General features: G+C 32.0%; 2 protein-coding genes across 2 annotated transcripts; both read left to right on the top strand.

Moving 5' to 3' along the window:
• The first annotated feature begins 873 nt into the window (after nucleotides 1-873).
• On the top strand, nucleotides 874-5569 carry LOC122591942 (probable leucine-rich repeat receptor-like serine/threonine-protein kinase At3g14840). The gene is made up of 9 exons (XM_043764164.1): nucleotides 874-907; nucleotides 1661-2061; nucleotides 2586-2778; nucleotides 2991-3155; nucleotides 3554-3672; nucleotides 3768-3978; nucleotides 4496-4733; nucleotides 4958-5108; nucleotides 5192-5569. The coding sequence occupies exons 1-9, from the start codon at nucleotides 874-876 to the stop codon at nucleotides 5567-5569; spliced, it is 1890 nt and encodes a 629-aa protein (XP_043620099.1).
• Nucleotides 5570-9869: 4300 nt separating this feature from the next.
• LOC122590557 (probable leucine-rich repeat receptor-like serine/threonine-protein kinase At3g14840) lies at nucleotides 9870-22637 on the top strand. The gene is made up of 25 exons (XM_043762754.1): nucleotides 9870-9962; nucleotides 10093-10186; nucleotides 10250-10318; nucleotides 10469-10540; nucleotides 10645-10716; nucleotides 13255-13326; nucleotides 13758-13829; nucleotides 13924-13995; nucleotides 14368-14439; nucleotides 14517-14588; nucleotides 14676-14747; nucleotides 14827-14892; nucleotides 15613-15681; nucleotides 16773-16838; nucleotides 17218-17283; nucleotides 17946-17981; nucleotides 18108-18148; nucleotides 18238-18611; nucleotides 19112-19304; nucleotides 19595-19732; nucleotides 19826-19938; nucleotides 20027-20237; nucleotides 20913-21150; nucleotides 21617-21767; nucleotides 22172-22637. The coding sequence occupies exons 1-25, from the start codon at nucleotides 9878-9880 to the stop codon at nucleotides 22568-22570; spliced, it is 2985 nt and encodes a 994-aa protein (XP_043618689.1). The 5' UTR covers nucleotides 9870-9877; the 3' UTR covers nucleotides 22571-22637.
• The last annotated feature ends 4444 nt before the right edge of the window (nucleotides 22638-27081 follow it).

Here is a 27081-nt window from a genome sequence, read left to right as displayed (position 1 = left end):
AATTCTTGTAGTCTTTGATAGACCATTACCAGTTTCTTCTTTTGATGTGTTCTGTATTTCCAGTATCTTGAGGAGTTGCAATCTAATCGGCAAATTACCAGATTCTCTTGCTTCAAAAGCTCTGAAAGTTTTGTTAGTAATTTTTTACCTTTTTCTCAATTATTAAGATTATTATATATGCACGAAGGTGACGTAGTGGTCAGACGTCTTGTCCCATACAAGAAGTCTGAGGTTTGAAACCTTCCTAGGTAACCATCTTGGGGGAGGGAGGCAGGGAAGTAGTTGGAAATGGTCAAGGGGGTACCATTAGTTAGGCGGCATACATTTGAGTCAGTAAAGGTTCGCCACCCGGGTAACCCACATGAAAGGGGAAATCCTCTGTTTATTTTGTATCATATCATATAATAATGATTTTGATCTATGACAAACTGACTGTTAAATGCAAGACTGTTACAATCATGCCAAGAAAATCCTCCTAAATCATAAATTGCTTGGGTTGTATTTCGTTTTGTCAATTAGCATATTACCAAATTTGACACGCTCAATGTTATCTTGCTTTACAGAGACTTTAGCTTTAACAAGATTAACGGTACCATTCCCAGTGGATTCACTGATCTAAAGAAAACGGACTACATGTAAGGGTCTCAGTCTGATGATCAGCAAAAGAAATAAGACCCACAGGTCACCAGTCATAACGCCTTACTAACTTATCATTTTGTTTTTTAGCTATCTAACTGGAAACTTGTTATCTGGAAGTGTGCCTGATTGGATGCTCAATGTTGGAGAAAAGATGTAAGTTTATCTACAGTAAAACTTGTAGATGTTCATTTATTAAACACGGGTCATACCTGAGCGATTCTATTAACATTAACTATGGTTTATTCGATATACACATATGACGTGCTTGGTATTGGGTATCTGCATAAAAATCTACTCGTATTACATGTTCATAGCTAATGTAACAATTAATGTTAAGTTGTGAATCTACACAATCAAAATAAATTCCTTAGTTCTTTTTAAGGTTGTATATAAAAAACTGATGTTGTAAATTTTCTGGCAGTGATCTATCATTCAACAGTTTTACATATCAATCCCTTATTCCCTTTTTAAGGTGTCAAATGCGGGAAACGTAAGACCAAACCCCCCTCTCTCAAAAGTATTATCTCCAAATTTAACTTTCTTTTTTACCAGCTAAATCTTGTGGTTTTTTATGTTTCTTGTAGAAACTTGTTCGCTTCTTTTTCAACGGATAATATTTCGTAAGTTTTTCTGCCATGAATTCTTTTCTCCAAATAAGACTCGACAATGTTCATGTATGTGTAACATATATATTTTTTAAGTTAGTTATTTTATTGTTTTACCAGTAAAGAGGCTGTTTCATGCTTGGGGAACAATGTTTGTCCAACAAGTAAGCTAAGTTACATATTATTTCTCGGATGGAGTATTAGGACAAGTTAATTCTTATTGAGTTTATGCGTGCTCATTCTGCATTCCCCATGTTACAAGCTGCTACATCAACACATATAGTTACTTGCCTTGGTGTCCAAGTCTAACTCTAAAACCTACATTACTATTTACTTTAAGGCTAGAAATGCATAAGAAATAGAATCTTATGATTAGCTGTTGATAGATTCACGATTTCGTTTGTGCTTTCTGAAAGGCGCTTTTGTCATTATTTTTGGATTAGATTTATCCTCCTTGTATATCAACTGTGGTGGAAAAGGACTGTCGGTTGGAGATAAGACATATGAAAGTGACTTGGACACAGATGGTGCTTCACATTCTTCTTTTACCGACAATAGATGGGGATTTAGCAATACTGGTCATTTCTTGGATGATGATCAGAGTGACAGTTATATTCGAACGAGCACTTTGGGCGTCCCAGTGAACAACTCTGAATTGTACATGAGTGCACGATCGTCAGCCTTATCTTTGACATATTATGTTTACTGCATGATTAGTGGAAGTTACAATGTAAGCCTTCACTTTGCTGAGATCGTTTTTACTGATGATAATACATATAGCAGCCTTGGGAGGCGTGTATTTGATATCTATATTCAGGTGAGTTTTCATGCATATATATATATATATATATATAGGGGAATGATAATTTGAGACCAACTAAAAAAAGTCCAAAAAAGGACCATTGATTTTCGTAACTTACACACCACCATCATCATTTACTACGATATACAAGACTTTTTTGTAAAAACACTAAGACTTTCCAGCGACGGGCCCACAGAAAAATCACGTGTAAGTTAACTTACACATGTGTAGGTTACACATGTGTAAGTAACTTACACATGTGTAAGTTAACTTACACGTGATTTTCTGGTGGGCCCGTCGCCGGAAAGTCTTAGTGTTTTTACAAAAAAGTCTTGTATATCGTAGTAGATGATGATGGTGTACAAAAATCAATGGTCCTAGTTGGTCCTAAAATAAGAGGTGGTCTCAAAATATCTCACCCCTATATATATATATATGATATACACATTTTGAAGTGTTATTTCTGAATTGAAAGTACTAGTATCTCCCTTTTGGCAGCATAATTTTTGGATATAAATGGTTGGTACTTACTATCTCAGGGTGTGCTGGTGGAGAAGGATTTTGACATCAGTGATAAAGCAGGTGGAGAGAGGAAAGCAATTGTGAGAACTTATACTGTCAATGTTACACGTACATTGGAAATCCGGCTATATTGGGCAGGGAAAGGAACAATCAACATCCCATCTCGAGGAGTATATGGTCCTCTTATTTCAGCTATTTCTGTGGATCCAAGTGAGTAATTAACTGTAGTATCTGTGATGATGGTGTTAGATTAGCATGGACCAAGATCTGTCTAACTTGAGCTCAGCTTAGTAATGCAAAGCTCTCAAATGATACCATGCATGTGCCGTTTAGTGTTTCCTAAAAAAGTAACTTTTCATAAGATGGCTTCTATATCATTATTTTTTCCTCCTAAGTTGTTTCTATCTTTGTTCACTATTCAGATTTCCGGGTTCCCCAAAAAGAGAGATCTTCGCAGAAAAATGGAAACAACATGTCTGTAGGGACTGTGGCTGGAATTGTGGTTGGAGCAGTTTTCTTGATCATGCTAATTCTAGGAGTTCTATGGTGGCAGGGCTATCTACGACGCAGAGATGCTAATGAGCTAGGTACTAAGAGGTGGCTAGATAGTTATGGGTCCAAATGGTTTTTTTCTTAGTATGGGTCGTTATGGGTCGGGTGGTTTTGTCCCACAGCCACTTTTGTCCATTTCAAAGTTTGTTATAGATATGCGTCAATTTGATTATGAAACGATATTAAGACAAAAGTACTTTGAGTATTTAAATAGACTTTGGGCGACAATGAACCACCCATGCATTTGACCTTTCCCTTTTAGGTAACCTTTTTTATTTGACCTTTTTAAGATTAAACTCAACCCAAATTTAGCTTTTCATAAGTATATGGGGTGAGGTTGCAGCTTTCACCGTGCATATTAGATTTAATTATCTCATTTTATTTTTTTTTATCTACATGTTTAAAGTTACATTTGTCAATTGTCATTCAACAGACCTGAGTGGCCTAGAGCTTAACACTGGTTCATTTACATTAAGGCAAATCAAAACTGCAACAAACAATTTCGATGATGCTAATAAGATTGGAGAAGGTGGTTTTGGCTCTGTTTACAAGGTAACTCCTAATTTCTCATTTACAGAATATTGAGTGAGTTGTATACTTTTAGGCCATTGTCGGAACTCAGAAACCAACGTTGTATTTTTATGAAGGGGGTACTACCAGATGGCACCTTAATAGCTGTGAAGCAGCTTTCCTCCAAATCAAGGCAGGGGAACAGGGAGTTCCTAAATGAATTAGGCATGATATCTGCTTTGCAACACCCGAATCTAGTGAAGCTGCACGGATGTTGTATTGAAGGAAATCAGCTGTTGCTAGCATATGAATACTTGGAAAATAACAGTCTTGCCCGTGCTTTATTCGGTAAATGACATGATTTTAGTTTAATAGTATCTAGTGTTATTCATAAAATTTCTACACTTTCCAATTTTCATAATCCAAGTCCATGAATACGAGCATTCCAAGCTAGAGGACGTAAAATGGGCGGGGCTAGGTAACTTGGATAAATGGTCATCATGGGCTCTTTTTATACTTGTCAAGTTGGGTTAAGCCACAAACATGTTTTCTCTGGTTTTGAAAAATAGCCATCTGGTTTTATAATATACATATATGTTGCCTTTCATCTGCAAAATAAAATAAGAAAGTACGACATATGATTAAATAAACTGCATTATTACAACAAGCTGATTATCTGAAATGTACTGGTGATTTTGAACCAAATTGACTTCCTAGAAATAGACCTCAATTCAAATCGACCTATGCATAAGTAAACGGTTCAAAATGGGCACCTGTGTCCATTAGGAATAAGTGCTCTGTAAGTGGGATGAAGAATGCACAGTTTAATATTTTGCTGAATAATTTTGGATCTTGACGATTTAAGGGCCCAAAGAATGTCAACTGGAACTTGATTGGCCAACAAGATACAGGATTTGCATTGGTATAGCAAGTGGGTTAGCTTTTCTACATGAAGAATCAAGATTGAAGATTGTGCACAGAGACATCAAAGCCACTAATGTCCTGCTTGATAAGAATCTAGATGCCAAGATATCAGATTTTGGTTTGGCTAAGCTTGATGAAGAAGACGACACCCATATAAGCACCCGGGTTGCTGGAACTTAGTAAGTCCATAGTCTATTGCCTTTTCACTATTTATGGTTCCAGCATATGAAAACTATAGGTCGCACAGCGAACAGGCCAACTTGGTTAGCAGGCCAGAACGGATACTGTTAAAAATAACACAAATCGACGCATTTGTATATAATGGTTCACCATTTCCAGGCTATATAAAACCCCTGTTGCAAAAATCACACTTCAAGATTGTTTTTTGTTTTACAACTTTCAGTGGATATATGGCCCCAGAATACGCACTGCGTGGTTACCTAACGGATAAAGCAGATGTATATAGCTATGGCATTGTACTGTTAGAGATTGTGAGCGGGATGGCTAACAGTGTTGACAGGACAAAGGAGAATCATTTTATTCTTCTTGATCGGGTAACTAACATGAAACTTATTCATCTTATAACTTTACATTATCCGTCTTAATTATCCATAATTTCTATGTCTCTTTAAATCAGGCCATTGCTTTGAAAAACACGGATAATTTGATGGAGCTAGCTGACTCGAGGCTGGATTTAGAATATGACGTCCAAGAGATGATGGTGGTTATAAATCTAGCTCTAGTGTGCACTACAATCTCACCAACTGATAGGCCATCCATGTCATCTGTGGTTAGCATGCTAGAAGGAAGAATAGTTCCTCAAGCATTTGTACTTAAACATAGTGCCTCATTGACTGACATGGAACGCGAGAAAATGATGAAACAGCTTGAAAATATGAACGAGAGCCAAATCGAGGAAATTTCAGTCCCGTATACTGCTTCCTCTGTGGCATCTGCTGATCTCTATCCAGTTGAGCGTTTCAGCAAGTATATGCAAAAGAGAGACATTCAATGATCCAAATTAAGTTATTTTAGGAGTGTTTGGTGCCAGTTTATCATTGCATGGTAAGTGGGCTGTATTTCTTATGTTCATGTATCATTGTATCACAAGTATACTTCATTTATTATTGATCAAACAGACAATAGATACCGTTAAGCATGTACCAAACGAGTATATTTCATGCTTTAAGATTTTATTTCATCTACAATGTGGAAGTGTGTGTAACGCCTCCAAAGGTCACTACTGAAAGGCAACGATTATACATAACAACCGTGATTATATTATCTTTTCAGATGTTTGGCAGTTATGTGCAATGGTGGAACTATACAGGGGCCTGGGGGAGGGGGTGGTCCCAGTCCCCCAAAAGTTTGAGTTGGTTGTGTAAAATTTATTACTGGGCAGTCAAGTTTTTTATTTTTACATTACCGACGCTCCCCGGAGAAAGTTTTCAAGTTCTGCTATCAAGTATGTGCATGATAACTGGTTGGGATTGTCTAAGACAAATGTTTGTACCTGCCTGGACTTATAAGCACCTTAACTTTAATTTGTTAGCTTAATTACAACAAATATTACTTATAAGACAGTACTATTTATTCATATCAATATTTCAAACGGCTAATTTAGCTATTTTATCACAGGGAGCGTAATTCCAAAATATTGCAAGATATATATATTATGGAATTTTCTGAAGAACGAATAAACGGAGTATATTCAAAAAGTTTTAGACCACGTGATGCACGTAGAGATTAGATGCACACTTTATGGTAAAGTTATTAGTGTCACCGACTTTTGCAAATGTACGTTATGGGGTACTTCACGTACTGCAAGGCTGGCGGTTCAATGTTCGATGAATATATATATATATATATATATATATGAATACATACATATACTCGTAGTATATATAGTGGGCCGGCCGGGTGAACGACTTTTGAATTTGTTGTGATATTTATAGGGGAATGTGTTGCCTCTGACTGGAATGGGTAGGTACGTGCAAGGAAAGAACGTGTATGTATTTGGGAGTTGATGAAAAAATTCCATATGTATGTGATCATATGACTAGCTAGGACGTTTTAGTTTTTCGTCAACATTTATATATTACTGTACTTGTTATGTGTTATGGCATTCATAATTATATACTAGAAAATTTTGGACCCCGCAATTTGTTAAAACGGTTCGTTATTTTAGTATATATGTCGTGAATTTTTAACAACTTAATTAGAAATAATTTTGTCATTAATATGTTTGTTTAAAAGTATGCAAGAAACCAAAACGTAACCCGTAGTAGAAACCTGAACGGGATATGATATGACAAAAATATCAATATATTAATTCAGATATCAAGTGGATGCGATATAGCAAAATGCAAGTAGTGGTACGGAGTGTATCACAATAAGGTTGAATGACAAATAAAAAGTGTGAAAAAAACAACAGAAGTAACCCGTAATAAAAAATCCGAAAAGGAAAAAAAAAACTAAAAACGAAAAAGACGTGACAAAATCCGAACAAGATGCAATGTGGCAAAATCCAAACTATAAGAAACGTGCGATGTGTCACTTTATAACCGATGCCACGTGTCAAGTTTTAATAAGCATGGTTACTATTGATAACCATGTCAAAAAAAAAAGAAAGAAAAAACTCCAAATGGGATCCGTAATGTCAGAATCCAAATAGTGATGCGGGATATATGATGAACCAATAATAGAAATCATATAAGCAAAAAAAAGGTATAAAAAAACCAAGATAAACCGAAAGATAAATAACCTTAAAGAAAATAGAAATAACAAAGGAAAAATAAAATGTTGAGTAAAACTTTCCAATATATTATTTGGGAACACAAAAACCAAAAAACTATGATGAACACCAAGAAAAAACCCCAAACGGATCCAAAATGGCAAAGTCTAAATAGTGATGTGGGGTATACGATGAACGAATAGAAAGAAAACACAAAACCAAAAAAACTATGTAATAAACCAACAAAAACCGAAAGAAAAATAACCTTAACGGGATCCGATATGGTAAAATCCGAAAAACGCGGGGTATAGGTGGACCAATAGAAAGAAAACACAAAAGCAAAAAAAACTATGTAGAAAACCAAGAAAAACCGAAAAAAAAAATAACCTTAACGGAATCCGATATAGCAAAATCTGGGGAAAAACGCGGGGTACAGGTGGACCAATGAAACAGCGCCACATGGCACGTGGCACTGTTCATAAAGTTGAGCCTTAATGATATTGTAATGTAATGTAATATTTGGACTGTTATTATATTACTTTTTATGTTTCATATGATTTTCATAATTTGATAATATCTGAGTATTATTATTATTAAAAGCAACGTCTATATACGTACCCACTAATTTAGCATAAACACTATAGTGAGTATGCTCTTGTATGTTAGTATATTCTTTTTGACCAAAAAAGTTAAAATACTATACCCGTTGTCAGAGACGGAGTAAGATATTTTTTCATGAGGGGGTAAATTATTATTATTATTATTTTCATACTTATAAAAGTCATATCCGAGAATGTTAAAAAAAAATGAGTCCCTAAAAGAATTTTGGGTCCTAGCTCGAGAATAGAAAATGAGTCTCTAAAAGAATTTTGTTTCACAACACCGGGTGTAACACCTATATTTTAATACCAGATTTTTTTTCTTTTTTTAATAAATAAAGACAACACGTGATAGACAACGTCTTATTAAATGAAAAAGTACTTAATCATAACCCGAGTTGACTAATAAATGTTTCAAATGATATTACCAGCTAATCTTATAAACATTAATGCGAGAAATCCAAAATAAATATATTTTTTGTAGGAGTTAGCTTGTATAAATTTTTACTACATGACTATTATGATGATTATTTTTACATGTTTTTGACACATATATAATAATGATCTGAAAACAAATAACATTTTTCATTATTAATGTATATCAATGTAGTGATGCACTACACAGTTACACACTTAACTATACAAAGAAAATATTTATCTTTAACCCTTTTTTTTCGGTTACTCAAGCCTTTTAGTCTCTTAATGGGGAGATCTATCTCAAAACTAATGTTTTGAATACTAATGACTTCTAAAGAATAAGTTTATGACAACGAAGGTAACATTTGTATGTATTTCCTATAAATACAAATTACAAATATACCATTTAAATTGAAAAAATTACAAATATACCATTTAAATTGGAAAAAAATTACATTGTACCAAAATTGGAGTGGGGGCAACTGCCCCCATTGCCCCATTGTGGCGTCGTCTCTGCTTGTTGTACAAATGTCTACTTCCCGTATGGCGGGTCTTTATATAGTCATTCATTAATCATTACTATCTAAACACTCACCATACCAGAAGTATACATTGATATAACAAGGATAATACTTTTGACTTTTCTAATCAAAGTAAGTATACTAGCATATAATGGGTGTTTATGCCAAATTGGAAATAAGTCAAGTATATCGATACATGAAGTATATATGATATTTGCTAAGAAAAATAAGGTGTGTGAATAAGCGGCTCTTTTACAAGCATTATTATCATTTTACAAGTCTTTATGCATGGAGTGTATAAATTCTTATAGCACATAATAATTTTTACAAATTCTTATTTTAACCCTCAAAAGTTCTTATCTTTTAATTTTTTTTCACAACATCAAAGTTTTTGTTTTCATTTTTTTAATGCTAATTAAACTTTTGGGTTCCTTATATTTTCATCAAACAACTTTCACACACTTACGGTTTTACTTTTAAACATTTGTTTTTTGATTATTTTATCCCTCTTTTTATATATATAACGCTTTTAAGATATAACAAGTTTCATCATCGTTACGTCTTACGTTTATGTAAAATTGAAAGCATTAATAGTTATCGTTTATATTTTTATACATCTTATTATTTTTTGTTGTTATGCTACATATTTAGTTGTTTTCTTTACAATTTGGGTTTGAAAAATTTGACATAAATTTGACTCCAAAACATTGTAACGTAAAAAACGTATTTCGTGATAACGCGTGAGTACAATAACTATTTTCAGTTTAAAAGTCAACTAAGATTTAAATGTATAAGTAAATTTATTATTCTATTTATTAAATAACTATTCTTTTACACCCCTAGTATCTGTCGTACTTCATCCCTAGAGAGTAAAGACTAATTAAAGAGTCTGGATCAAGTACCATTCAAAAAATAATGAGTATTATCAGTCCACTATCCCACTAGGGCTAAAGGTACTATAATTACATTGTCATTAATTACTATTACTGTTACTATATAAGTGAATGAATATGATATGATATGATTCAAAAGATACCAATTACAGTAACGTCATGTTGTTCGCAATGCTTCTATGTGTTGCTTTGGTCCCTTTTGGTTTTGCATCTATCAACACAACTTGTCTTCCTCCTGAAGAAGGTTTGTAGAATATTGTTTGTTACTTCATATTGGTTATACATATACACACATACTCTAAAGTTCACATTTTATGGTTAATTAGATGTATACATACATAAATACTAATTGAGTTAGCTTTTTGGGCATGCAGTGATTGCTCTCAGGGAGATCGGAAGAAAATTGATAAAAGATTGGGATTTCAACGAGGATCCGTGTTGTGGCTGGGGCTCTAACAGCAATAATATATACAACAGCACAATTAGTAATTGCAAGAGTAAACCAAATGTGGTTACTAACACCAATAGAACACATGACAACACTGTCACTTGTCACTATGATGAAACATCTAATGGCACACTTTGTCATGTTGTTAGTGTGTAATTTTCTACTTTCTACTTCTACTTAATTACTCTCTTCATCAATTCATTCACTACTTTTAAAGATGGAGTCTTTCTGCCGTTCAAAAAAAAAAATTAGTTACAGAAGTCTAGCTTGTAACTTGTTATTTTGGTTGGTTTGATATGCAGAAGTCTCAAAGGACAAAGCCTACAAGGCATTCTCCCACCAGAATTTGCCAATCTTCCTTACCTTCAATGGATGTACGCCCGTTTCTTTCGTTTACTTGTTAGTTCATGATTTAAATTCTATTGTATGTATATATAATTAGTGGCTGACTTGTGCATTATTTCATTCTTACGTACAGAGACTTGACTTACAACTATCTCAATGGTACCATTCCGCCAGAATGGGGTTCCATGAAGCAACTGCAAACCATGTAACTTTATAAGCTTTTACATACAATACATATATATGATATGAGAGTATAAAGTTCATTTTGTTTTGCTTTACAAATGATTGATGTATAGTTACTTAACTATTCAAACAGAAAAAATATTAAATTAAAACAACTAAAGTATATATAAAATTTATTATAAAAAATTCACAACATTTACAAATTAGTTAAAAACTTCAGAATGTGCAATTACTAATGTACCCTTATAACATAAATACTATTGTTAAGTAGTTATCATTTTTTTAAAATAGTTAATCATACTTTCTTATTTATATTTTGAAAACATTAAATCTACTTAAATAAATTTTTATCAAGATAAATATATTACATGTACAATCAATATTAGTTATTTATAACCTAATTAGTTTTGTTAAGAGTTTATTTATTCATACAATTTTTTGATTAATCAAAATGTTATCTTATATATATATACTAGGTTTTTTACCCGCACGATGTGCGGTAGTTATATTAATTTTTTAAAACTTTTAATATTGACATTAATAATTTTACAATGAGCTACATTTAAATACCAAAATATTGAAATAGTATGTAATTTAAATCTAATACTTAAGTCATTTTTGATAGTCGGATCCATAAAAAAAAACATGCTTGGATGAATGGACAAAGAGCATATTATATTAGATACAAAATGAATAGCTAAAACAAATGAAGAAAAATCTAAAGTTTAAATATATTTTCTTTTTTGTAAAGATTATAATAATAATATATAATTTATAATTAAAATGCATTAAGATGAGCATAGATGAAAAAATCATCAAACAATGAAAATCGATAGTATACATTTAATGAAACGCTTAATATGTAAACGAATGAGTTAATGGAATTGATCAAAACAAAAGAAGAAAGAGATTATATTAACCATTATCATAAAATTCAAAAAAAGGTAAAAGAATTAAACCAAAAATTGTACATCATTTTTTTTAATAATATGAACGAAAGAATTAACATAACTCTTTCAGAAAGTTATGATATTATACAAAGCTCTTAACTCATATAAGACGAATATAATTTAGTGGTGATAAAAAAGCTTATAAACTTTAAATATTGCCACTAATGAGAATTCCAACTAACCAACGGCCTGAGCAAACTTTCATATAATCACCATTAAAAAAACAAAAGGAACCTCATAAATGTTGAATAAAAAAGATAATGAAATATCATTAGGTATAGACGTGATTTTTTAAACTAAAGAGAAGATATCATTTAATCTAATGAGAAGATCTTAGATTTTTATAATATATTTATTTATTTATTTATTTTAACATATATACCTTCATTTGTTTTCTAAATATATAGTTTATTTAAAGAAAAATATAGAGTTGACACATAGGATAAAATCTTATGTGACAATTTTTTAAATTAGTTTTAGATTGCAAGAAGGCTTTAAAATGCTTGGTTAACTATTGTTTTATAAGAGTTATAGATATATATATATATATATATATATACTAGGATGTTTTTACCCGCACGATATGCGGCAGATTTAAAAAGGTGCTCAATAAAGTGAGATTTGAGTTAAACTTGCTTAAAAAAAACATTTAATGAAACGCTTAATATGTGTACAAATGAGTTAATGAAATGGATCAATAATGATCGTAAAAAAAACATATGGACGAACAATCTATTTAGTTTCACTTAATTAAATTAGCAATAACGTATTCATTATCCAATCATTAAAGTAATTGTTATATACATTTGTTTTGAACTAACTCTTCGTCTACCATCATAATATTTTTCTCATCATCACAATGAAAAATTGTATTGTTAAAAAACAAAAGAAAAAAGAGATTATATTAACCATTATCATAAAATTCAAAAAAAGATAAAAGAATTAAACCAAAAATTGTACATAATTTCCAGAGTGATATGAACGAAAGAATTAACATAACTCTTTCAGAAAATTATGATATTATACAAAGCTCTTAACTCATATAAGATGAATATAATTTAGTGGTGATAAAAAAGCTTATAAACTTTAAATATTGTCATTAATGATTAATGCGATGAGAGTTCCTACTAACAAACGGCCTGAACAAACTTTCATATAATCACCATAAAAAAACGAAAGCAACCTCATATAAATGTTGAATAAAAAAGATAATGAAATATCATTAGGTATAGACATGATTTTTTAAACTAAAGAGAAGATATCATTTTATCTAATGAGAAGATTTTAGATTCTTACAATATATATTTATTTTAACATATATATATTCATTTGTTTTCTAAATATATAGTTTATTTAAAGAAAAATATGGAGTTGACACATAAGATAAAATCTTATGTGACAATTTTTTAAATTAATTTTAAATTGTAAGAGGGCTTTAAAATGTTTGGTTAACTATTATAGATATAATGGATACGTGTACTAAATTATCTTTTATACTATTAAACATCATACAAAATTGCGACAAGTACTATTAATATTTTTTGCCACTAGCTACAAAAATACTTGATCTCGGGGCATATTCATGTTATAATATGATTTTATATTTGCAGTTCTATAATTGGGAATCGGTTAAGTGGATCAATCCCGAAGGAGCTTGGAAAGATCACCACATTGAAAATTTTGTATAAGTTCTATTCTATATCTCTAATTCATCTGATACTGTTTAATTTATTATTGCAAGACTTACGCCCGCACAATGCGTTGGCGATGGGGATATCGATGGAGGAGGTGGTGGTGGTGACGGTGGTGGGGCGGCAGTGGGGATGTTGATGGGTGGTAAATGTAAAATTAATTGGTGTTAAAAGTGGTATTGTAATTATTTTAAGTGTTGGGGATCTAAACCTTAAATTATTTCATTAAGGGTATTATAGATATATTAGATGAAGATGTGTAAATTTGTGAATAAAGGATAATTGTATTTTTGGTTTTTCAAAGACAAAAAATTTAAGAAAAAAAAGAGTGGTTTGTTTTATTAGATAGAATAGATAATATAATGTTAACGTTTGTATCTTTCTTTCCTATTTATGGATTCAACTATAATCATCTTATACAGAATCCTGGAAGACAACAGGCTTTCTGGAAGAATTCCCCGGGAACTTGGGAATCTTGCAAGCATGGAAACATTGTAAGACTTGGAATCACCTAGCAATTGGTATGTTGATTTTTTGTCTCGTGTTGTTCTATCAACTTTTTAAACGAGTGGCTCATATTTTGTTTAGATGTTTGAGCTCCAACAATTTCACCGGGGAGTTGCCTGCATCGTTAGCCAGTCTTACTAATATGACGGACTTGTGAGTTACTCTATTCATGTCTGGATGGATTTGATCATTCTTTATATGGGTAAGTATCTGTCAATGTAATTACTAACTATAAACGAATGTTTGTAGTGTGAAAAAACTAAATTGTGTTCATTTTAATAATGAACTTTCAAATTATGTGCATTGTATATATCCGAAAAAATAAAAAGTTACAAGTGACAGGTTATATGGTTACCACATATATCCGGATACAAACAGAATTTAAAAGTTCATTACTACAATGAACTCAAATTTTAGATTTTTTACGCTATAAACATTTGTCTATAATTAGTTATATGCACAGATACTTATCACTTCTTTATATGGCAAGATGCAAGTTGAAACTTTAAAATTGTTCTTTCGCAGACGACTTAGTAGTAACAATTTGTCTGGGAAGATACCTGATTTTATAGGAACATGGACAAATCTCGTGAGATTGTGAGACATTTTTCTAACGTTCTATTTTTCGGTATCATATATAGAAATTGGATTTAACTAAACTTTCTGAATAACAGTTTCATTCAGGGCAGTGGATTGGAGGGGCCAATACCTCGGAGCATTACTCTTTTGAAAAATTTGTTAGACTTGTTAGTAATTTCTCATGTTTCAATTTATTATTTTTTTTCCACAATTTGATTATATATATAGTGTGTTGACTAAATTAAGAGATGCAGGAGAATCACCGACTTGAGGGGACCAGACTCTTTTTGTCCACCCTTTTCTAACACAACGAGTTTGAATTATCTGTGAGTCAAAATGTTTCTTTTTATAAATTAAATAATCATCTGTTCCTCTTTTTTAATGCATTTCAAACAATCTGGCCAGAATCTTGAGGAGTAGCAATCTTATCGGAAAGTTACCAGAATCCCTTGGTTTAAATCTGAGAATCATGTTAGTATATTGTACAATTATCTCAAATTATTTACATTAATTAGTTGTGACTTTGCAATATATAAGGCAGAAATCTGTATATTTCTTATCCGTAATATGATTTTATGTAATCAACTAAAAATGCGAATTAATCCAAGTAACTAAAAGATTTGTTTTTAGTAGTCAAAACCAAATCAAAGTTTGTTATTTATTGATTATGATTGAAGGAGTTTTTAAAATTGGACTTATTCCGTCTCATTTAAATGTTTTTATTTGATTTTAAAAGTTTTTTTTTTATTTTTAATTTTGACTATAAATACATTTGGGTTTGCTAAGTGCATAAACTATTTGTACATTTACCATAAAAATCAAGGGCAGACTTTTAATATGGAAGGTACAAGTTTTTTTATGCACGTTAAATACAGCCCTTAGGGTCGTATTTAACATTTCCCAATACATTTTTATTATTAGATAATAGTAGTTAATAAAAACTATATTGAAAAATACATTTAAAACTAAAACGCAACTCATTTATATTCATATATATTTTACATTATATATATATTTTATATAGAAAAAGTAGATAGTCAAAGAGTATATCCTAAATCCTAAGAACTTATTTTCACTAGGCTATTTCAAGTGACTAGTAAATCAGGAGAAGAAAAAAATTGTTTGTATTCCGTTCTATTTTTACTATAGATAAATTAATAGAGTCGCGTGATCTTTATATGGCTGTTTCAGAGACTTCAGCTTTAACAAGCTTAATGGATCCATTCCTACAACTTACGAAAACCTGCTAGCAGGCGAAATGTAAGCCTTTCATATGAATGTATTGGTATCTCGTATTATTCTTATTTCCCTGTGTTAGAAGGATGAGCGGCACTGACACCTTATATGATGAGGTGGAAGTGATTCAAAGGAAAAGGGAAATGATATTTCTACAACACACTATCTACAACAATTGCTGCATGATCCAGTTGTACACTCCGTAATAGATTTTGTACTTTTGTTGTAGATGGCTAAAACTTGTTGTATACCAAAGGAAAATGATACTTTTGAAACAATACTTCTAAAAATTCTCCAAAATGATGTGATCATGACATTTGGTAGAAGGTGGTGTTTGGTATGATGGAATGGAAAGGAGAGAAAGGGAATGGGAAAGACTTCCCTTGTTTGTTTGCGACGAAGAAAGGGAATGAGAAAAGGGAATCAATTCTATTCTCTCCATGGAAAAAAAAAAATTTTTTTTTAAGATGTTATATGTAATAAATGTATTATTATTTAAAATTTTATTTTTTTATATATATTCATTCTCTGTAGGTACCAAACAAAGGAATCCATCTCTTTCCAAATACTCATTCTCTTTCTCACTATTTCCATTCTCTATTACATTTCCATTCTCTATGATTCCCTCCTACCAAACACCCCCTTAAATGATGAGAGTAAGAAAAAGAATGAGTGGATTACACTTAAGGTTTTTGGGAAAATTATTATGCTATTTAATAGGAGGATATATCATTTTCCCTATTTTAATCTCTACTTGAAAGACCTATAATATCTACATGAAATATGATACCCTCAGTGAAATTAATTTACAACATCTAACTACTCTTCGGATAACTATACTACCGCTTTTACATCAGTAAACTACGCCACTCGCCGTCGTTACCACCATCAATCGCTGCCGCCGCTACCACATTGACGCAACGCGCGGACATATGACTAAGTATATATTTAAACACCCATCTAGACTGACATTATGTTTTTTGTTGATCAAACTACTTGGAAGCCACATATAATTGCTAGGTGGTCAGGCGATTTGCAATTAGTGCAATAAATGGTACTACATATTATGGTTACTAATTGCTAGTTTATATATTATGTTGATGTTGATTTTGTAGTTATCTTACTGGAAACTTGTTGTCTGGAAGTGTGCCCGTTTGGATGCTCAGTTCAGGAAAATCTATGTAAGTTTTTGTTTACTGTAAAGTTTCTGCACTCAACATAAGTAACGTATTCACCCTCTCGTGTTATTTAGATAAATTACACGGATCGTCCATTATTAGTTTTTGGTTCCTTCAAGAGCTTATCACAATAGACATCTTCATAACGTCTCTTTGACTAGCTCCGTCAACATTCCTGCATTATTGAACCAAAATGAAAACTATGATGATGCCTATTTAAATTCTCGGAGTGAAAGACTGATAAGCTCACGTAGCACATGGACAATCCGAGTAATTTACTTTGTTATTTATTGTCTTGTGAATGTAAGGAGGTAGGCCATGAATTTTAACGAGTATAAAAATGTCTATGCTCCCTCGTTAATTGTTGTGTATTCTCTTGTAGTGATCTCTCATTCAACAACTTCACATATGAAAGCTCAAAAATTTCGAGCTGTCAGATGCAGAAAACGTAAGACCAGCCCCTTTTTTTGAATAATGCATCAGAGTTTTGTATTCTTTTACGATTGGATTGTTATACATGATTCTCTTCAATGTCTTCAACATTAAAGTGTTTGAGACTTTAATTGTGGTAGTCGCATAACCAAATTATCATAAAAAAAAATAAAATTTGAAAGCTTGAATTTTTTATTTTTTATTTTTATCTTGAGCCGTTGTGGTAGTATTACAACTAGATTTGTATAAAATACTACACAAAATGCACAACAATAGTTTTAGACAAATTTCAGTCTATAAATGGTTTTGAATTCAAACCGAGATGTTGGACTAGTTTTTTTCTTTTTTTTTTTTAATCTGAGGTTAGGATTGATTAAGGACTGGCAGGCCGTAGGACTTGGACCAGTCTTAATTAGTAGAGTCTTTTTGAGGACCTGTTTTGGGTCAGGCTAGGATTGGTTTCGGTTTCAGACTATTTTGTCTATCTCTAGTGGTAGGGGACATGTACTTAAAAGCAGAGATGAAAGGTTCAAATCTCACCGAATCTTCTTTTAATCATGATGTCACATAATATATCTTCTCCCATGTTGGTTGTGGATCCGGTAGATGGTAGACGATATAGATCGGTTATCCATTTTATTTTATTCTAAATCTTGTAGTTTTTGTTGCTTCTTGCAGAAACTTGTTTGCTTCATTTTCAAAGGACAACACCTCGTAAGCTTTTCTACCGTGAAATATATATTATACGGAGTAGAACCCAAGTAAACAATATATACCGATGTCCACATATTAGTTTCATACTTTCATACTCTTATCTTATAATTTCATGTGTTTTACTAGTAAAGAAGTCTCATGCTTGGGGAATAATTACTGTCCAACAAGTAAGTTAAGTTTACCTTTTTCTTACACATGCCTAAATTAGTACTAATACAAGGAGTACCAAAGGATATTAGCTCTTTTTTTGGGTTAGATTGGTCCAGCTTGTATATCAACTGTGGCGGAAGAGGACTAGCGGTTGGAAACAAGGTATATGAAGGTGACCTTGACCCAGGAAGTTCATCGCGTTTCTTTTCGACTAATAGTCATTGGGGATTTAGTAACACTGGTATCTTCATGAATGCCGAGAACAGTAATGCTTATGTTGTGGCAAATACTTCTAGGCTCCCTGTAAACAACTCTGAGTTATACATGAGTGCACGAGCCTCGGCCTTATCTTTGACATATTATGGTTTCTGTATGCTTAGTGGAAGCTATCAAGTAAGCCTTCACTTTGCCGATATCTCTTCTGCTGCTGAAAGAACCTATACTAGCCTTGGGAGGCGTGTATTTAATATCTACATTCAGGTATAATTTAGTTCTCACAAGTAAATATCAATACAAGTGATTGTATTGATCACACCACCACACCAATAAAGAGTGTCATATCAACAACTACCCATTAATCACACTACCCACACTATATCAACAGCAGTCATATTTTAAAAAATTCCGTAAATGAACTCTTTGCATAACAAATACACTCATAGAACACTAATAAAGTATCCCGCATCAGCAACCAAACACTACCTCACACCACATCAGCAACGATCACAATGCTGGAACCTACCATAATACATCTTTTTATGATATACAAATACAATAATAAGATAAACATTTCATTAATCAACACGTGTACAACTAACTCCTTGCGTGTCCAACTCTAAGATGTGTTCTAATAAGTAATAACATGACCGGTGGAGGAGACAAAATGGGGTGGTCCACCATGGTGGATGACTAAATGGTTGCATTACTTATGATGATCCTCAACTGCTTAATTGTTTGTTATAAATGGTTGGTACTGTCAGGGTATGTTGATGGAGAAGGATTTTGACATCAGTGAAAGAGCGGGCGGGGTTGGAAAACCAATTGTGGTAAGTTACTTTGTGAATGTCGTAACTACTTTGGAAATCCGGCTATATTGGGCTGGAAAAGGAACAACCTTCCTCCCACGGCAAGGAGTATATGGCCCTCTTATTTCAGCTATTTCTGTGGATCCACGTAAGCTATTCACCTTGTATGTTTTTTATGGATGATGGTGGATTGCCAAAATGACTATTCTAGCTGTCAATGAAATAAAAGTTCAGATCGACAAACATTTCTTAAAATTTATTTTTGTTGAAAGGAGTGATATGTACATCACAATGAACAACATGTAAAGGCAACTTTACAAACTTATTAAAAAAGGTTGTGTGTATGGACTAGTTTCTGTGGTGCGCAAATTGCTTCCCCTGTTAAATGGCTCTATTACTTGATTATCCTCTTAACTGAATTTGTACATCACAATACAGTTTTGCCGGTTCCACACAAAGGGGTGTCTAAAATTACAGTAATTGGAATTGTGGCTGGAGCACTTTGCTTGATCATCCTACTTGTTGGAGTTCTTTGGTGGCGGTGTTATTTACAACGCAAAAATACTATGGAACTAGGTAAGTAATTATGTGCCAGGCCCATACTCGTTAAGGGCGTATCTGGACAGCTCATTATGTGATTTTGATAGCTTTTTACATGTCTCTCAACAGGGCTGAAAGGGCTAAACACTAGTTCGTTCACATTAAGACAAATCAAAGCTGCAACGAACAATTTTGATGTTGCCAACAAGATTGGAGAAGGGGGTTTTGGTTGTGTCTTTAAGGTAATCTAGTACATTATCAATCTCATAATAGTGTACGACTTTATTTTTATTATGTAAGTATGAAGCCAACATTGTCTTTTAAATGAAGGGAGTACTGCCTAATGGCACCTTAATAGCCGTGAAGCAGCTTTCATCTAAATCAAAGCAAGGAAATAGGGAGTTCTTGAATGAAATAGGCATGATATCTGCTGTCCAACATCCGCATCTCGTGAAGCTATATGGATGTTGTGTTGAAGGAAACCAGTTGCTGCTTGCATATGAATATTTGGAAAATAACAGTCTTGCCAGAGCTTTATTTGGTAACTATTCCCTTTTCTTCACATAATAATCTCTCAGTGTTCATGAAGTTCATTGCTGTTTTTTTCCTTTCTGGTTGAAACCTCTCTCAGTTGGATTATGAATATTTACACGTAATAGACCCATGAAACGGGTAGTTTTTATTTTTGAGACAGATCAAAAGTCAAAACGCACCAGGTTGGATTGAGTCAAAATGTTTTAAAAACTATTTACAAAAGCTTGTGGCGTCAACTAAGATCTCAAAGTTTAAACTAGAACAATGATAATCTCATTTCAAGAAAAATTTAAGTTTTGAAGGAAATAAAATGTTATTTGGAACTCATGGCTTTCCGGTTTTTGGCTGAGTAATCCACAACATAAACTTGAAACAGGTAAAGTAATCTTAAAGGACTAATGGTGTGGCAGCATAAGGAATTATCATATCATATCATATCATATCTTATATACAAGTAGATACACTTTTGATGACTTTCTGTTAGTTATGTATGTTTGAGTGTTTAACGCGTATCATTTGAATCTTCTGTAATTTTACCATTACAAATGAAACACGACCCGAATAATTGTGTTTGTAAGTAGGCGAATTAAATTTTGAGTAAGCAGTAACTTGTTATTTCACTCAATTGATTTTTGACCTTGTGAATTTATTATTATTTTTTTTTTGAACTTGTGAATTTAAGGGCCAAAAAAATGGGAGTTGGAACTGAAGTGGCCAATAAGATACCGAATTTGTATCCATATAGCGAAAGGATTGGCTTTTCTACATGAAGAATCAAGATTGAAGATTGTACACAGAGATATCAAAGCCACTAATGTACTCCTTGATAAGAATTTGAATGCCAAAATATCTGATTTTGGTTTGGCTAAGCTTGATGAGGAGGACAACACCCATATAAGCACCCGAATTGCTGGAACTTAGTGAGGCCTTTATACCTTTAGTTTACACATTCTCTTTATAATTTAGAAGAAAGTTCATTCAAAATCATATAATAATATGATTACCATCTTATCTTAATAGGGTGACCACTCTTATAAAAGAGGAAAAGATTGTTGCTGTAACGGTGTGATCTATTCAAATTATCCTGTCACTGTTTTGTTAATACTAATATTTTTAAAAGAAAAGGCAACAGAATTTGGTTTCAAATTTTATCTAAAAGGGATGGCTAGAATTGACTAACTGCTTCTCAATTCTCAAGTTCTATAAACCTCAATTAACTCCGTTTATATATTGCAACAATCACATTTCAAAGAAAATGCTTGAAATGTCTAATTGGTATGCCTAAAAATACGATGAAGATACTTGGCAAGATTAATAGCAATGTTCATTTGGTCTATCCAAGTCTAATTATCATTTTGTCTTTTCTTTCTTTTAAAAAACTTTCAGTGGATATATGGCCCCTGAATATGCACTGCGTGGTTACCTCACTGATAAAGCTGATGTCTATAGCTATGGAATTGTGCTCTTAGAGATTGTGAGTGGAATGGCTAACACTGTTGACAGGGCAAAGGAAAATCATTTTATTCTTCTTGATCGGGTAACTAACTTGAACCTATAGATAGCAACATGGATGGGTCGCGTGGGTTAGGTAACTGGTCCAACGAGGTCAATCTTTTGTACAAAGTCCAAACGGGTTAAGTAGAACTATCAACACTTTTTGTCCTTATTTTTTCTTCGAGTTTTATGAATAATCCATTTAAGAATGGATAATCAGAATAGTATTATAGTAATACTTTAACCTTTTTGGTGAAGGAATTTAGGAGTTTTTAAGCATTCGTAAACTGTTTGGGTAACTTTGTAAGTGTTTGTTCTGATCAACCTATTTGACCACTCGTTTACATTTTAGTTACTTATTATGTTAAGGCTAATGGGTTAAAAGGGCCCTTCTATGTAAACCTTTTGCAACTTGTAAGATTTTTTCCCCTTGTTTCTTTATGATAGGCCATTAATTTGAAAACAACCGGTAACCTGATGGAACTAGTTGATCCAAGGCTTGGGTCAGAATATGACATCCAAGAAATGATGGTAGTTATCAATCTGGCTCTAGTGTGCACGATGGTTTCTCCAGCCGTTAGGCCAACAATGTCATCAGTAGTTGCCATGCTTGAAGGAAGAACTGTTCCTGCAGGGTTTGTGGTTGAACGAAGTATCTCATTTACAGAATTAGACCACAGTAATACAATGGAGCGACTTGGGAGTACAAGTGAGAGCCAAATCGAGGAAATGTCAATCCCCTGCGCTGATTTTTCGACATCTGCTGTAGATATGTATGCAACAACTGATTGTTTTAGTGAGAATATGATAAAGAGACAAAATGATGCTCAGAAGTTGTTATCTTAGAGCATTGGTAATTTGGTATAGTACTCAACTGGTGACATATTAAACAATTATATATTATGGTTTACCATTTTGAGTAAGAGTATGGTCATCACTAAAATTCTTAGTAAACTTCTAAATTTTCTTGAATTTGTACGAGGAATATCTTATTAATGTATTCCCCAAGACATTTTTCATTTTTGCAGAAGGGCTTTTTGATCATGGTAAGTGTGTTGTCTTGTAAATAGTCAATGCTAAAGTTGAAGTCAACGCCATTTGTACAAATTTGCATTTAGATAAAAGTTGTCCTGTGAGTTAGATTTAAGTTGATTCTCCACTAATAGGAGTCGCATGGCAAATGGACCAATTGCAAGGCCCAAATCTTATAATAGTTCAAAAGTTCAACAAGCCTGATTACACTCCTCAAATCCTGGGCCTGTTCTTGGGCCTTTTCCTCAAGACCCAACTGACATGTGAATAGACAATCTTCCATTTTTGTTATGTCACTCACGGAGTCACAGTAGGTTCCGTGGTTTATAGCAAACTTTTTAAATTTTTGTGTTAAATGAATATCGTTGCCTTCCTATCAAATTATTAAGTTTTATAAATATTGTTTGAAAATCCTGACTTTTGGTTTTCCATTTTCACAACGAAAAAGGAAGTCAGGTTTTTCACACTATGTATATAAAAGGGAACCATACGTCTATAAGTTCTTTTATTTAATGTACCATGTTATATAATTATTATAACAAACATTATAAACTGATCTTTGTCAATTCTCATTTTTTTTAAAAAACTTGGTGCAAAAGGCAAGAAATGATGGGTCACTAATATGTTTGGGCCCACTTTGGACCACATTTGGTGTTCTGCGACTTCTGCCCATTCCTACCTTTGACATCTTCAACTTCAATTTCTTTTTATTGAATTATTGTACATGTATTTTATAAGCACATACACATTTGTTTTGGAAATTTTAAAGTCAGTCATCACCAAATCACCAATAAGCAAAAACAAACCACCATTAAAATGGCTTAATTGTTTTAGAGACACCTAGATTACGTTGTATATATATGAATTAAAAGACTTATTCTTCTGCTTACCGAATAACATAAACATGAAAATCTTCATATGTTATTCCATATGACATTGTTTTTTTTTTTTTAAATATTCATTACTATATACTAACCGGATTAAACATAAATGTACCCGAATTTTAATTGTTTTACAAAATGGGAATGGCTTCATAAGTTGATTTTTTTAGGCCATATAAAACGTAAAATTTGAAGGTTCAAAATTCAAATCTTACTAAATACAATCAATATATGTAGAAATTGTATATGTCCCAGAAGAAGAAGAAGAAAAAAAGTTGTCTTATATTGGCTAAATAAAAGAATAATGGATGATTGGGCATTCATTGTATTGAAAGTTCGTATGGTCATGAAATATAAAGCATGTGGTTCGCCGCCGTAGTGCATGTGTTGGTGAACATGAATGATGTTTTAATCTTTTCACATGAACATCAATTATTGTCTTTTACCAAAAGAGCCCTTTCTTTTTACATAATTAATATATAAATTCTTTACTTATATACAACTATTAAATTAAATAGATATTTCCATAATAAAGTTAACCAATTCCACTTTTCATGTGTACTGCTAGTATGTTACGAGGAATATATATTTTATGACTTAAACTTATGCAACGTAGACACGTATATGAGTATATCAATGTTTTCAACTGTCGTAATATGCATGGTTTGTAAAATTGAGTAGTTAGTTAAGATTTAGAGTTTATTTTAAATAATGATCCACTTTACAGGTGCACTATTAAATAACTATAACAAAATGACCAGAATATACAAATTCCCGACAATGTCGTCCCTCTCTTTAAAATAAATCAAGTATAAAGAACGCCATAAACTAAATTTTGTATGATATATATTAACTTCATACCGTCCTATTTTATATGTTTTATTTTTATTTTCAAATTTTTTTTCTTTAAATTTTGACTATAAATTGTGTTATATATCAATCAATGAATTAATATCAATGAAAAATATATTTAAAACTCAATTAACTCATATATTTTATAAAAAATATTATAAAAATACAAACATAAATAGGTATAATTTTTTATTCTCATTAAGTTTGGTCTTAAAGGTTGTATTTAGCATTTGAGTTTTGGTCTAATGACTAGAGTATTTTTCTTAATGCTTTCATAGGTTCAAATTCTATCCAAAATATTAGAAAAGGGAGCCTTGTAATGTTACCCATCCAAAACATATGATAGTCGAACTGAAAAAGAACACAACAATTTCAGGTACTGTCCGTTCTTTTACCTTTCAAAACCAAAAATCCCGTTAATTGCTATTCAAAAAGGAATGGCGGCGTAGCTTATTGCCCGTTTGCCTTTTATTTTTATGTAAATTTCTATATTTATGAATGAAAGAAAGATTAAGATATATGATTAATCATAAATGATAGAAGAAGTAGAACAATAACTATAGAAGAAGACAAAAATATATTACTGGTATTTTTGAGAAGAAAAAAGATTCTTCGTATTCAAAAAATGAAAAATAATGACCGACAATTTTTAACTTATTATTTATTGTGCGTTTGTAACTTTGTGTCGACATAGTAATAAAAGACTTCCTTTTTAACCATATCATACTAGCGAATTTACCCGGATTTAACTCAGGCTTTTTAATCAAAACTATCAAATTAAAAAATATACATGTAATTTTTGTTATATATTATAAATCGATATGGAGATAGTAAATTGAATAACACAGTATTCTATAAGTTAAAGTACCTATTACATTAACAATATATAAAAAAATATTATACTATATAAAAAAGATTTCTTTGTTTGTAATAAAAAATTAGGAACTTTAAATAAGCATTTATTGAGATATCTTTAATTAAAAATATTATAAATTATTTATGACATCATAACTATAATAAAGATTTTTTTAAAAAAAATGTAGATTTTCCACATCACATTTTTTTTAAAAATACTTTTGAAAAACAATTATCTTTTAATTTAGGGAAAATAATCCGTACTGCAGACTTCACCTAAGCTTAGGTACTGTCACATTAAAAAAAGTTACATATTAAACCTTTGAATTTAATAAACATACATAACCCCCTGAATTTTACATAAACTCCCCCTGAATTTTACATGATCACCCCTGCTTTACCTAAGATAGATACTGCATGCTTTACCTAACATTTCCCGTTTAATGTATTATAGAGATCTTCCTCACCGTTTTACCGGTTCTTTCCATTTACGTTAAGAAATTACATTATAGTGTCTACAATCACACTTTATAGGCAATCACAACTCCTACATTACACTTGTACAGTATTATAATAAGAGCAACGTAACAACATAACTAGTGTGAATGTGTGATGTCGTTTGAAATTATTTTCATATATACAATAATAAAAAGCATTCCTTTTAAATTAGGTTGCAGATATCAAATTTGATCAATTGAATTATATATAAAAAGTATTCATTCATCTTTCTTTATGTTTATGTTACGGGGTCATTCGGATTTTAGATTACTAGATTTATGCCTGCGTAATGAAGCGACAGTGATGGTGATAGTGGTGGGGGCGGTAGTGAAGACGGTGATAGGGTGGCGATGGTGGTAAATGTAAAAATAATTGATGTTAAATGTGGTATTGTAATTATCTTAAGTGTTGGGGTGTCTATACTGTAAATTATTTCATTAAAGGTATTATAGATATATTAGATAAAAATGTTTAAATTAGTAAATAAAGGAGAAGAGTATTTTTAGTATTTCAAAGGTAGAAAGTCTAAGGAAAAAAAGAGGTGATTTGTTTTATTAGATAGTATAGAAGAGATATTTATATATACGAGACAAAGGTAATTGTGTGTTGCGACGGCGGCGGTGATGTAATAGCGGTAGCGGTGGTGGCGGCGGCTATAGTGGTGATTATATGTTCGCGCAATGCGGCGGGGGGTCGATGGTGATAGGTGATGGCGGCGAGTGACGGTGTCGGTGGCGGCGGTGGTGGTGGTGATTAGTATAAGTTATTGATATGGTGTATATTGTTGAATGTTGAATATTGAAATGTTGATTGTTAAAAATTGAAAAGGAAATTTGATTTATAATATAGTATAGATATAGATATAAATATTTGAACTTTTATAGGTATTATAAAAGCTATACTCTCTTTGTATTAGAATCTTTATTGTCAAATAAGTAAATAAGATGTAAGCAACAAAATCAGCATTTCTCAAAGAATTGTATGTGCTACATTGATAGTACAAAGTGTTCTTTTTTTTTTGTTAATTTAATAATAATAGCAATAGCGCACAATAATCTATACTCTATATTAAAGAAAATACCCCATGTTGAAAGTTACATGAGGGGAAATGTCTAAAATGCCCTCCTATGTAATATTTTCACCTACAAGGCTACAACCTTTTAAAATATTTTCACATACACTATTTTCTTAACATTAATAATTAAATTACACTATCAATCCTTTATTTTTCTAAAATAT

Source organism: Erigeron canadensis, chromosome 3 (assembly GCF_010389155.1).
Source record: "Erigeron canadensis isolate Cc75 chromosome 3, C_canadensis_v1, whole genome shotgun sequence".
Taxonomy (NCBI): Eukaryota; Viridiplantae; Streptophyta; class Magnoliopsida; order Asterales; family Asteraceae; genus Erigeron; species Erigeron canadensis.
Note: the sequence above shows the minus strand (reverse complement) of the source record. Positions and strands in the feature narration are given on the sequence as shown.